Source organism: Trematomus bernacchii, unplaced genomic scaffold, assembly GCF_902827165.1.
Source record: "Trematomus bernacchii unplaced genomic scaffold, fTreBer1.1, whole genome shotgun sequence".
NCBI lineage: Eukaryota > Metazoa > Chordata > Actinopteri > Perciformes > Nototheniidae > Trematomus > Trematomus bernacchii.
The window spans coordinates 123,531-137,500 of NW_022987535.1; the positions used below are offsets into that span (position 1 = coordinate 123,531).

General features: G+C 45.1%; 1 protein-coding gene across 1 annotated transcript in view; it reads right to left on the reverse strand.

Moving 5' to 3' along the window:
- The window catches only part of LOC117476145 (sodium/potassium-transporting ATPase subunit beta-3-like), a 29,004-nt gene that overhangs the window by 1,612 nt on the left and 13,422 nt on the right, over positions 1-13,970 (reverse strand). Inside the window, exons 2-6 of the mRNA XM_034122526.1 lie at positions 7,506-7,634; positions 7,276-7,374; positions 6,731-6,918; positions 6,448-6,498; positions 6,073-6,159 (exon numbers count right to left, since the gene is read on the reverse strand). Of these exons, the coding sequence (XP_033978417.1) occupies positions 6,073-6,159; positions 6,448-6,498; positions 6,731-6,918; positions 7,276-7,374; positions 7,506-7,634 (554 nt within the window). The remainder of the gene's footprint in view (positions 1-6,072; positions 6,160-6,447; positions 6,499-6,730; positions 6,919-7,275; positions 7,375-7,505; positions 7,635-13,970) is intronic.

Genomic DNA, 13,970 nt, shown 5'->3' on the forward strand with positions numbered 1-13,970 from the left:
TCAAGCATCTGACATTAGCCCTGTTTGTATATATACCTGCTGCCCTCTGTCAAACATCTGACATTAGCCCTGTTTGTATATATACCTGCTGCCCTCTGTCAAGCATCTGACATTAGCCCTGTTTGTATATATACCTGCTGCCCTCTGTCAAGCATCTGACATTAGCCCTGTTTGTATATATACCTGCTGCCCTCTGTCTTGTATCTGACATTAGCCCTGTTTGTATATATTCCTGCTGGCCTCTGTCTTGTATCTGACATTAGCCCTGTTTGTATACCTGCTGCCCTCTGTCAAGCATCTGACATTAGCCCTGTTTGTATATATACCTGCTGCCCTCTGTCAAGCATCTGACATAGCCTTATACCTGCTGCCCTCTGTCAAGCATCTGACATTAGCCCTGTTTGTATATATACCTGCTGCCCTCTGTCAACATCTGACATTAGCCCTGTTTGTATATATACCTGCTGCCCTCTGTCAAGCATCTGACATTAGCCCTGTTTGTATATATACCTGCTGCCCTCTGTCAAGCATCTGACATTAGCCCTGTTTGTATATATACCTGCTGCCCTCTGTCAAACATCTGACATTAGCCCTGTTTGTATATATACCTGCTGCCCTCTGTCAAGCATCTGACATTAGCCCTGTTTGTATATATACCTGCTGCCCTCTGTCAAGCATCTGACATTAGCCCTGTTTGTATATATACCTGCTGCCCTCTGTCTTGTATCTGACATTAGCCCTGTTTGTATATATTCCTGCTGGCCTCTGTCTTGTATCTGACATTAGCCCTGTTTGTATACCTGCTGCCCTCTGTCAAGCATCTGACATTAGCCCTGTTTGTATATATACCTGCTGCCCTCTGTCAAGCATCTGACATTAGCCCTGTTTGTATATATACCTGCTGCCCTCTGTCAAACATCTGACATTAGCCCTGTTTGTATATATACCTGCTGCCCTCTGTCAAGCATCTGACATTAGCCCTGTTTGTATATATACCTGCTGCCCTCTGTCAAGCATCTGACATTAGCCCTGTTTGTATATATACCTGCTGCCCTCTGTCTTGTATCTGACATTAGCCCTGTTTGTATATATTCCTGCTGGCCTCTGTCTTGTATCTGACATTAGCCCTGTTTGTATACCTGCTGCCCTCTGTCAAGCATCTGACATTAGCCCTGTTTGTATATATACCTGCTGCCCTCTGTCTTGCATCTGACATTAGCCCTGTTTGTATATATTCCTGCTGGCCTCTGTCTTGTATCTGACATTAGCCCTGTTTGTATACCTGCTGCCCTCTGTCAAGCATCTGACATTAGCCCTGTTTGTATATATTCCTGCTGGCCTCTGTCTTGTATCTGACATTAGCCCTGTTTGTATACCTGCTGCCCTCTGTCTTGCATCTGACATTAGCCCTGTTTGTATATATTCCTGCTGGCCTCTGTCTTGTATCTGGCATTAGCCCTGTTTGTATACCTGCTGCCCTCTGTCAAGCATCTGACATTAGCCCTGTTTGTATATATTCCTGCTGGCCTCTGTCTTGTATCTGACATTAGCCCTGTTTGTATACCTGCTGCCCTCTGTCTTGCATCTGACATTAGCCCTGTTTGTATATATTCCTGCTGGCCTCTGTCTTGTATCTGACATTAGCCCTGTTTGTATACCTGCTGCCCTCTGTCAAGCATCTGACATTAGCCCTGTTTGTATATATTCCTGCTGGCCTCTGTCTTGTATCTGACATAAGCCCTGTTTGTATACCTGCTGCCCTCTGTGTTCTCTGTCAGTTCCTTATCTTTGTCCCTGTCCTGATGTGTGCTGTATTTTATTATATTTCTGGTTCAGTTTCTCGATTTTGTTGTATTGCCTGGTTTCTTTCTTCATTAAAAGCATGATTACGTATTCCTCCCTCTCTGACTGCCATTGGTTCTTTCCTCCTGCCCAAATCCTGACAGTTTCCAGTTAGGATGATTTATCAAAAGAATGGACCTAATAATAATATTAATAATAATGATAATATTAAATACACAAATAATGATAAAGATAATATTAATTACAGTGGCGAGCCGTCAGGGCCCTCTAGGCCCTCTGTGAGGGCCTAAGATATTCCAAAAAATAATATTTAAAAACATTAAAAAAAAAAATATTTGTTTTAAATATATATTTTTTAAATATTATTTTTGTTATATTTTTCATTAGTTTTACCGAAAAAAAACTTGATTTAATTGTATTTAAAATAACATTTCCAAAGAAATAAATCCTTCGAATCTGCCTGTTCAGTCTCTGTTGAATGTGAAGGGTTACATGAAAGAAGCTCGCCTGGCCCTCTCTGCGATTCACAGAGGGTTGCTATAGTAACTGAACGAGAGAGTAATGTCAAATGACAGTACAATTGACCAATCATATCTTCCCTCTAAATGGGTGGATTTTATTATCGCGGACTTTATGACAAGTTCCGCCCGCTGTGAAACTTTTCTTGTTTCCATAGCAACAACAACTTCCTGTCAACAGCGTGAACTCGCCTTCAAAATAAAAGCATGCCAAATGACACTTAAGACATACAACTGCAACGAAAGTAACAAACACAATGCAATATCATTTTCAATGTCAAAGAACACAAATGGGGTTCACAGGTGTTGTTCTGTGTGGTAGAGGGTCGCTGTCATTGATGCGTTTTGCACCCTGGGCCGTTGTTTTGATATTCCGCTGAAGTATACGCTGTGACGTAATAACTCTTTTTTTTTCTTTTTTTCGAGGGAAGGGGTGGGGGTCAGAGGGCCTAGGTATAAAGCTCACGGCTCGCCACTGATTAATTAAAACTGCGGTCACAGGAGTGTGCGCAGTGATGAGCGGGCCCTCGCATCCGTGCGCCTGTCGGGGAGGGCGGCCAGTCGTCCCGGCGTCAAGCAGACGTGCGCGAGTCCTGGGAAATGAGCCGTTTGTCATTTCTCTCATTTTCGCGTCCCAGACTTCCAGATCCTCCGACAGCGACCCGGAAACGGATGTCGGCGCGCCGTTTGGAAGGAAAACAAATTTCTGTAAAGGCTCGTTGAGGATCGATTATCGAGGAGGCTGTCTGGAGGAGCCGTAACCGAGGATACACTGATTTAGAGGAGAGAGGAGAGAGGAGAGAGGAGAGAGGAGAGAGGAGAGAGGAGTCTCTCTGGAGGAGCTATAACCGAGGGTACACTGATGTATTCTCCGGAGTCAATTTCAGCCAACAGTGATGTTTAAAAGAGGCCTGACGCATGGCTGGACTTATGTCAACGAAGCACAGCTCTGCAAACTGTTCCCGTTGTGATTATAAGTTATTTAAGATGATCAAATGTGCATCAGACTTTCTGCCCTTTACCGTTTGTTTACTCACTAATCACATCTCCCCTGGATGTTAGGCTATTTATTATACAACTGCTTTCATTGTGACGCGATGTTTACAGTGAGAACAGCTGCTGAGGTCAGTGCAGAAAGCAGAACAGTGTGTATATTATATATGGCTCAATAATATATGTAACAGGCCTACATTTCACACTTTATTTGTAGGCTTTAGGATATCTACAAATAAACAGTAGGGTTAGGGTTAGGGAGTGTATACGTGTCTGTTGTAATGAATATGCCGCCAGCAAAGGGCGTTGTTGGACAAACAGTAGGTGTGTGTGTGTGTGTGTGTGTGTGTGTGTGTGTGTGTGTGTGTGTGTGTGTGTGTGTGTGTGTGTGTGTGTGTGTGTGTGTGTGTGTGTGTGTGTTTGTGTGTCTGTTTGTGTGTGTGTGTGAGAGTTGATGTGCCGGGCAGACAGGCGGGTCTCAGTAGCTTAAGGTAGTATCTGACAAATAAATGGTCAAAAATTGTACATTCTCCGTTAGCTTACGAGCTCCATGTTCAAGCGATGGACTATTCCTTCGAAATGTAGCATCACATTGGATATTCGCTTAAATTGTCCTGGATTGGAGTTTGCAAAAATGTGCTTAAAATGCATGAAACATGCACATTTCTGAAAATGGCCGACTTTCTGGGGAACGGGGCTAATGAAAAGCAATTTGAAATATGTGTGCAATCATAATAGCAATATGTATACAGCGTTTCGTGAATATCGGAAAAACTATATGCGAGTAGTTTGGAGTCATTTGCGACATGTAAATCGTCAAAAATGGTGTATTCGCTGTTAGCTTACGACCTCTCCGATTGAGCTATCAACAATTTTCTTCGCAATGTAGCATCACATTGGATATGCGCTTAAGTTGCCCTAGATTGGAATTTTTCCGATCATTTCCCTATGACAAATTATCAAAAATGTGCTTAAAATGCATGAAAAACGCACATCTTTGAAAATGGCCAACTTTCTGGGGGGTGGGGCTAATGAAAAGCAATTTGAAATATGTGTGCAATCATAATAGCAATGTGTATACAGCGTTTCGTGAATATCGGCAAAACTATATGCGAGTAGTTTGGAGTAATTTGCGACATGTAAATCGTCAAAAATGGTGTATTCGCTGTTAGCTTACGACCTCCACGATTGATTTATCAAAAATGTGCTCCGCAATTTAGCATCATATTGGATAGGGGCTGAACTTGTCCTGGATTGGAATTTTTCCGATCATTCCCCTAGGAGGAGTTTGCAAAAATGTCCTTAATATGGCTGAGAAACGCACATTTTTCAAAATGGCCGACTTTCTGGGGGGCGTGGCTAATGAAAAGCAATATGAAATATGTGTGCAATCATAATAGCAATGTGAATACAGCGTTTCGTGAATATTGGAAAAACTATATGCGAGCAGTTTGGAGCAATTTGCGACATGTAAATCGTCAAAAATGGTGTATTCGCTGTTAGCTTACGACCTCCACGAGTGATTTTTCAAAAATGTGCTCTGTAATTAAGTATCATATTGGATAGGGGCTGAACCTGTTCTGGACTGGAATTTTTCCGATCATTCCCCTAGGAGGAGTTTGCAAGAATGTGCTTAAAATGCATGAAAAACGCACATTTTTCAAAATGGCCGACTTCCACGGGGCTAATGGAATCTATTTACAAATATGTCCGCAATTCCATGAGGAATGTCTGTGCCAAAATTCGTGAAGTTCTGAGAAACTATATGTGACTACCACACAATAGGGGGCGCTAGTGAGCAGTTTTTTTTTTTAATTACGGGGGTTTTTTACATTCTCGAAAAGGTCGTGGGCTCTGACGTGTGTCCCAAGTTTTGCGTCCGAAGCTCATTTTATGCTATCGCAATTTAAAAAAAGTGTATAGGCCACGCCCACATTCTGAATTTGTTGCCACACCTTAAATCTGAGTTCGTAGTCACCCCCAGAGTATGTGTAAAAAAAAAAATAATAATAATTCGTCCATCCGTTCTTGAGTTATAAATTGGTGGTGTTTTTGGCGCCCCCTATAGTCCAAAATGAAAATGCTTTGGTGTGCCTATTCCCCAAGACAGACTGAACCTATCCACCAATATCTGTGATGTTTGGATACATTGTTGCTGAGTTATGAGCATTTCTTTCTAAGCCCCGCCTTTTGCGAGTACGTTTTGATTCATGGCAATATTCATCGTCTTAACATGCTCATTTTCTACGATAATGTGTCTGACCCTCCACCGATGCTGGATACGAAGTTTGGTGTGGAAAAACTGAAAATTGAAATTTAAGTGAATATTTCACTATTTTGAACATTATGCTAATTTAAATAAAATAAAATGTAGGCGGAGCTTAGGGTTCCAAGAGGATTATTTGTAGAGCAGGTCCCCCCGGATATGTGTGCACAATTTCAGGTCATTTGGAGTTACGGTGCGACTTTGTACATTTATTCGGAAATGGATTTTGATAGGTGGCGCTAGTGAGCAGGTTGGAATATTTTAACCCATTGACTCCAGAATGTTGTAATTTTTACCGGTCCTGGCGTCCGTGCAAAATTATACAACTTTTGAAGTGTCCTAAAGGCCTCAAAAACAGGAAATATGATTCCTAATAATATTAATACGTAGGAAAACAATAGGTTCCTCGCACTTCGTGCTAGGACGCCGTTGGGTCCTAGCGCTCCGTGCTCGGGCCCTAATAAAAGCTATAAACAGACACTGTTTACTTACGTGAGTGTTCTTGCCATAGTAGGGGAAGAACATCTTGTCCAGGCGTCCTTCAGATGGGAAATACCTAATCTGTAGCGGACTGTTTCTCTGCGGATAGAGAGGGATATCCATTTATTTTAAAAGGAAAAGAGGCTGTGGATAAATTACACATCAAACTATTTCTACCTGCTGTGAAGCACCCAGTAAACTACAAATATAAACACTCACTTATAATGACTTATCGCTGGTTTACACAATTAAAGGTTCAACACTGGAGAGCACCTTCTATAACGTTGTGTATATTGTGTTTTTCTGTTTCAGGAAATTTGACTGTTTCTCATTCACTGATTGGCTAATGACATTACAGGTGCATTATGGGATAGCTGTTTGAGTTACCTTGGCGGTACAGTTGATGAAAGGGTCTCCTTGGGGTTTCAGTCCGATGACCTGCAGACATTCATTTTTACATAATCTCATTATTTTCTTATTATTTATAATTTCTTACAATGACATTCAATAAAATGAAAATCTGTCAGGACTCCTGAGTCGTGATTAGATTCCTCTGATGTGAAAACAGAGACACTGAAGATGCTCAGTAATGTCTTCATTGTATTTTAATAAATCATCACTGTAATAAGGCCTTCCTGTTGTAGAGGAATGGGGGACGGGTGGTACTGACCCGGTTCATCTTGATGATGATGCAGGGTTTCCCCTCGGCATATCCAAAGCTGCTGTCCGACAGACCTGAGCACTGGCGTAACAGACTGCGTTTGAACTGGCAAACCTTTTTCACCGGCTCGGCGTCCTGATCCGTGTATTCGCCCACCAGACACAGGTCGTTACGCTCCTGAACACTGTCGTTATAATCTGAAAAACAAGAACATCAACCAGACTTTTATTGTGATGGTCCTAATGTTCATCTACTGGATTTCCTGTTCTGAAGTCAAGGAGGAAACCAATCAGTGGCCACGCCTCCTGCTCGGTGTCATCACCGCTTATGTTACGACTGCTGTTTACACCAAACAGCTGATGGATGGTTCTGTTATAAACTCAGTAATCTCAGACAGGAAACATCAGCAGCTGGTTGTTGTTTACATCTGTGTGAACCTCGAGAAAGTTATGATTATCTCAGACAGGAAACATATCAAGCCCATGCAGTTATTGGGCTTAGTGTTACGTGGTGTCCTGCTGAGACGTTCCTTTAGGGTGTCGGTTTGTGCTTACTCTGCAGGAAGTTGTGCAGGTGTTGGGTGTACTGGTTGTAGTTTGTAGGGTCACTGCGGTTGAAGGAGATTTCAGCTGCATGAGGACGAATCACCAAACCTGCATTCAACAAAACAGATCTGAGATCAATGGTAATTCAGAACCTATAAATGATTTCATAGCACATGATCATTATGCACACATAACAGTAAACAGGAAGTAAACTGGAGAATCTGTCAGAGTGAACTCACCTGGACTGGGCACTCGGTCCTGATAGGTCGGGATGTTTTCATCCAGAGTTTGTAACATCACCCACATGGTAAGACAAAACATCCCCGCCAGAAACGCATAGAAGACGAAGTAGAAGAGAAGGATGAGACCTGAGGGAGCCATTCAGAGAGCAGTTTAATTGAAACAGAAGAGGAAACAAACCATCAAACAAATAATCACACACAAAAAACAAACAAACACTCACACAAACACACACACACATTCAAGCTGCAACCCTCAATCAATATGCGTAACTGCACTATCAATATAACCATATCAAATACGTGACCACAGCGTATATATGATGTACTGTATATAACTATCTCTAATTCATATATATTGATGTTTGTTCAGAGTGTGTCTTTAGAGTGTTTAGAGTGTTTCTTCAGATTAATGTCCTGAATGTTTGGACATCAGATACAGAGACACGATCCTGAGAGACAATTTCATCATCAACAGAATCCCTCAGGTCTTTCCAGGTGTTTCGAGGTGTTTCTTTTCTAGGTGGTTTGACATAGGACTGAGTCCAGCTCCATTACCGGAGCCGCGAGCAACCTTCAACCTTGGGCCGGAGTGAGCTGCTTGGAGTATTTGGTTAAACCATGTCCTGGCTGTAGGTAGGGCCTGCTTTAGTCACAGCAATGTAGGCCAGTACCAGGGTCTGAAAGCCTCTCTGCAGACACTGGCAGTCAGTGAAGGGAGTGGAGGAGAGGTGAAGGGTGAGAGGAACAGTCAAGCTGCTGCGTTCTGCATGAGCTGGATGACCAGAACCTGCGTCACCTTCTGGATCAGTAGGTATTCTCCTAATCAGGGGTATAGTGCTATTTTCATAAGTGCCGTAGCGCACCTATGACTCGCACATGCATGTTGTGGCACGACCACAAAAACAGAAGCATATGGACATAGCTACGATATAAAAACTGTGCAAAGGTATTTAGTATCTTATCCATTTGAACATGTTTAAGTAGGGGGTGGATCTAACATCCTCTAGATTTTTTTTAACATTTTGAAGTTAAATGCATCAATCTGGTGCACTTTGAGGGCAAAATGAAGGACTAGAACTCTGGATACTGATCTCTGGATCCATCTCTCAACAACCCATATTTTACTAATCAATCCCCTTTTAAACGGTATTCTTGTTTTACTGTCATATAGTATGAATTGGATTTATATATTATTTAACCTGTTTTTATTTATTCAGTTTAAAACAGGAGAAACAGACAGGAGACAGCTCTCCTCCGCCTTGGTGTAGAAACAGCTTCTTATATCCGTTATTCAGCTAATGCTAACAACAACAATCCCCGGTACCGGTGCGCTCTCTCTCTCTCGCTCGCTCGCTCACACAAAATACGCTCGTGCCACACACAGAGCCGAGCTTGAATGACTCACAGAGACCCAGAAGTACTTTACTGTATCATATTATTTTCGATGGTTTTATTGTATGATCATATGACAGATGAACAGATGCCACTGGGCTTTCAACTAAGCCACAGCTACGCAAAATACGCGGCATGTGTACGGCTCCTTAGGGTACTGCACTTTGTGAAATGCCGGAGCGGCGTTCAGCACTACACCCCTGCTCCTGATGGTGTTCTGGGTCAGTAGCTATCCTCCTGATGGTGTTCTGGGTCAGTAGCTATCCTCCTGATGGTGTTCTGGGTCAGTAGCTATCCTCCTGATGGTGTTCTGGGTCAGTACGTATCCTCCTGATGGTGTTCTGGGTCAGTAGCTATCCTCCTGATGGTGTTCTGGGTCAGTACGTATCCTCCTGATGGTGTTCTGGGTCAGTAGCTATCCTCCTGATGGTGTTCTGGGTCAGTAGCTATCCTCCTGATGGTGTTCTGGGTCAGTACGTATCCTCCTGATGGTGTTCTGGGTCAGTAGCTATCCTCCTGATGGTGTTCTGGGTCAGTAGCTATCCTCCTGATGGTGTTCTGGGTCAGTACGTATCCTCCTGATGGTGTTCTGGGTCAGTAGCTATCCTCCTGATGGTGTTCTGGGTCAGTAGCTATCCTCCTGATGGTGTTCTGGGTCAGTAGCTATCCTCCTGATGGTGTTCTGGGTCAGTAGCTATCCTCCTGATGGTGTTCTGGGTCAGTACGTATCCTCCTGATGGTGTTCTGGGTCAGTAGCTATCCTCCTGATGGTGTTCTGGGTCAGTAGCTATCCTCCTGATGGTGTTCTGGGTCAGTACGTATCCTCCTGATGGTGTTCTGGGTCAGTACGTATCCTCCTGATGGTGTTCTGGGTCAGTAGGTATCCTCCTGATGGTGTTCTGGGTCAGTACGTATCCTCCTGATGGTGTAATGGTATCCTCCTGATGGTGTTCTGGGTCAGTAGGTATCCTCCTGATGGTGTTCTGGTATCCTCCTGATGGTGTTCTGGTATCCTCCTGATGGTGTTCTGGGTCAGTACGTATCCTCCTGATGGTGTAATGCTATCCTCCTGATGGTGTTCTGGGTCAGTAGCTATCCTCCTGATGGTGTTCTGGGTCAGTAGCTATCCTCCTGATGGTGTTCTGGGTCAGTACGTATCCTCCTGATGGTGTTCTGGGTCAGTACGTATCCTCCTGATGGTGTTCTGGGTCAGTAGCTATCCTCCTGATGGTGTTCTGGGTCAGTAGGTATCCTCCTGATGGTGTTCTGGGTCAGTATGTATCCTCCTGATGGTGTAATGGTATCCTCCTGATGGTGTTCTGGGTCAGTAGCTATCCTCCTGATGGTGTTCTGGGTCAGTACGTATCCTCCTGATGGTGTTCTGGGTCAGTAGCTATCCTCCTGATGGTGTTCTGGGTCAGTAGCTATCCTCCTGATGGTGTTCTGGGTCAGTAGGTATCCTCCTGATGGTGTTCTGGGTCAGTAGCTATCCTCCTGATGGTGTTCTGGGTCAGTACGTATCCTCCTGATTGTGTAATGGTATCCTCCTGATGGTGTTCTGGGTCAGTAGGTATCCTCCTGATGGTGTTCTGGTATCCTCCTGATGGTGTAATGGTGTACTCCTGATGGTGTTCTGGTATCTTCCTGGTGGTGTAATGGTGTCCTCCTGATGGTGTAATGGTGTCCTCCTGATGGTGTAATGGTATGGTGGTGTAATGGTGTCCTCCTGGTGGTGTTTTGGTATCCTCCTGATGGTGTTCTGGTATCCTCCCGATGGTGTAATGGTGTACTCCTGATGGTGTTCTGGTATCCTCCTGATGGTGTAATGGTGTACTCCGGATGGTGTTCTGGTATCCTCCTGGTGGTGTAATGGTGTCCTCCTGATGGTGTAATGGTGTCCTCCTGATGGTGTAATGGTATGGTGGTGTAATGGTGTCCTCCTGGTGGTGTAATGGTGTCCTCCTGATGGTGTTCTGGTATCCTCCTGATGGTGTTCTGGTGTCCTCCTGATGGTGTTTTGGTATCCTCCTGATGGTGTTCTGGTATCCTCCTGATGTTGTTCTGGTGTCCTCCTGATGGTGTAATTGCATCCTCCTGAGGGTGTTCTGGTAACCTCCTGATGGTGTAATGGTATCCTCCTGATGGTGTTCTGGTATCCTCCTGATGGTGTAATGGTATCCTCCTGATGGTGATGGTGTCATCCTGATGGTGTGATGGTGTCCTCCTGGTGGTGTAATGGTGTCTTCCTGATGGTGTAATGGTATGGTGGTGAAATGGTATCATCCTGATGGTGTAATGGTGTCCTCTGGTGGTGTAACGGTGTCCTCCTGGTAGTGTAATGGTGTCCTCCTGATGGTGTAATGGTGTCCTCTGATGGTGTAATGGTGTCCTCCTGATGGTGTAATGGTGTCCTCCTGATGGTGTAATGGTGTCCTTCTGGTGGTGTAATGGTGTCCTTCTGGTGGTGTAATGGTATGGTGGTGTCCTCTGATGGTGTAATGGTGTCCTCCTGATGGTGTAATGGTGTCCTCTGATGGTGTAATGGTGTCCTCCTGATGGTGTAATGGTGTCCTCTGATGGTGTAATGGTATCATCCTGATGGTGTAATGGTGTCCTCCTGGTGGTGTAATGGTGTCCTCCTGATGGTGTAATTGTGTCCTCTGGTGGTGTAATGGTGTCCTCCTGATGGTGTAATGGTGTCCTCCTGATGGTGTAATGCTGTCCTCCTGGTGGTGTAATGGTGTCCTCCTGATGGTGTAATCTTCTTCTTCTTCGAGTCCGTAGCAATCTCAGATGTGGTTCTGCCAGTATCGGGCACAGGCCACAGCTGATGGGGTAGGTTCTGCCAGGTCTTCTGGACTGCACCGGGGGGCATCGGCACATTCCAGTAGGTGGGACATTGTCTGCACTGATCCACAGCTGCACGTGTCTTCTGTGGTGTAGTTCCACACTTTCATCAGTGCTTTGCACCTCCCCTGTTCCACACGCAGTCTATTAAGTGACTTCCAGGTTGTCCAGCCAAGGTCGTGGCCACTAGCAAGGCTTTCCGTTGGTGTGATTCCTCTGTCCAGCCATTCAAGAGCTTGTGTGTCATGTCTTTGCCATTCATCTTCCCAGAGGTTGGTCCTTGCTGCTTGTTTGGTTGTCTGGAGGGGCAGGACTGTCTGCACAAAACTGGCTCTGGATCGGAGCCTGCGTGGGGGTGCTACGTGGCCATGCAAGGGGTGTCTGATGTCTGTCTCCTGTGTTCTCCGTTCATCTTGAGCGATACCCAGTCGTCTGATGTGTGGGGGAGAGATGCCGGCTAGCGCATAGAGGCACGGGACAGGTGTTGTCTTAACGCATCCCGTGATGATGCGGCAGGTGTCATTCAAGGCTGTGACGACCAGTTTGGTGTGACGTGATCGGCTCCAGCTTGAGCAGGCATACTCTGCTGTAGAGAAACACAGGGCCATGGCAGTTGCACGGATTGTTGGTGGATCTGCGCCCCACTTGGAGTTCACTAGTTTGCGCAGGATGTTGTTGCGGGTGTTGATCTTGGCTTTGGTGTTCTCCAGGTGTTTCTTGAAGGAGAGTGTCCTATCCAGTGTAACACCAAGATACATGGGATGCGTGTGGTTGGACAGTTTGTGGCCATCCCAGGTGACGCTCAGTTCTTTTTTAGCGTCTCGGTTCCTCAGGTGGAAGCTGCATAGTTGGGTTTTTGATGGGTTGGGTTTCAGGTGGTTGTTATTGTAGTAGCTTGACATTTCTTGGAGGGCACTTTCAAGGACAGGCTCAATCTTCTGGAGGTCTACTTGTTGGGTGGTGATGCAGAGGTCATCTGCGTAGATGAAAAGCTGGCATTCTGGGGGTAGTGGCTGGTCATTTGTGTATATGTTGAACAGGAGGGGGGCCAGTACGCTACCTTGTGGGAGGCCGTTCTTTTGGGCTTTCCAGTTGCTCCTCTGGTCATTTAACTGGACGTAGAAGCGCCTGTTGTTGAGGAGGCTTTTGATGACTTGACACAGATTCAGGTCACCAGTCATGTCCAGTCGTTTCCTGACCATTGTACGGTGTTGGACAGTGTCATAGGCAGCAGAGAGATCTATGAATGCTGCTCCAGTTATTTGTGTTCCTTCAAACCCATCCTCAATGTGTTGGGTGAGGTTGAGTAGCTATCCAGCGCAGGAGCGGCCAGGACGGAAACCAGCTTGGTCTTTAGTCAGCTTGGTGTCTATGAGTGGCATGAGGCGTTGGAGTAGCAGCCTCTCGTAGAGTTTGTAAGTGATGCAGAGGAGGGAAATGGCTCGGTAGCTCTTTGGGGATGATGGGTCTTTGCCAGTTTTGGGGATTGCAACCACTTTGGCCTTTCTCCAGACAGGAGGGATGGTTTTTTGTGCCATACATGTGTTCAGCATTTCCAGGAGCCAGGTCTTTGCGTTAGGTCCCAGGTGCTGTATCATTTCTGCCAGTATGTCATCAATCCCTGCTGCTTTTCCGGGTTTCAGCTTACCCATTGCAGTTTCGAGTTCTTCTATGTCGAAGGGTTTGGTGAGAGGGCTAGCTGGTTGTGGTTGGTCTGATACCACTGTGCGATGGTGTTCTCCTGTGGGTTGGCGGCGGTGTTGGTTACGGCCGTTGGCCACCAGCTGTGATGCAACGATGTGACGTCTGGCTGACCTTTTTACCAAGTCGATGTGAGGGTCTAAGGACAGAGGGTGTCGTTTTTTTTCTCATACTGATATTCTGAACAAACTGTGCTGTTGTATTAGCTGTAAAATGTCTTTACTGTAGAGTATTTTTATTATTTGTACAGCACTTTGGCTCGACCAAAAATCATTTATAAATGTGCTATATAAATAAAACTTGATTTGATTTGATTTGATTTGTGAAGTTGGAGTAGTTATTGGGAAATGGTGGTATGTTAGATATGGAATGCTCTATCTCCTGTTGGAACGACAACCAGTCGGCTTTCCGTAGGTTGAACCTCCTGCGGAATGGGTGGTTGCTTGGAGAGCGGATCTAACGGTGATGGCAATTGGCCGGTGCTGGGTATGGGGGATAGGGTCCAGGACTTCCTTCTCAGTT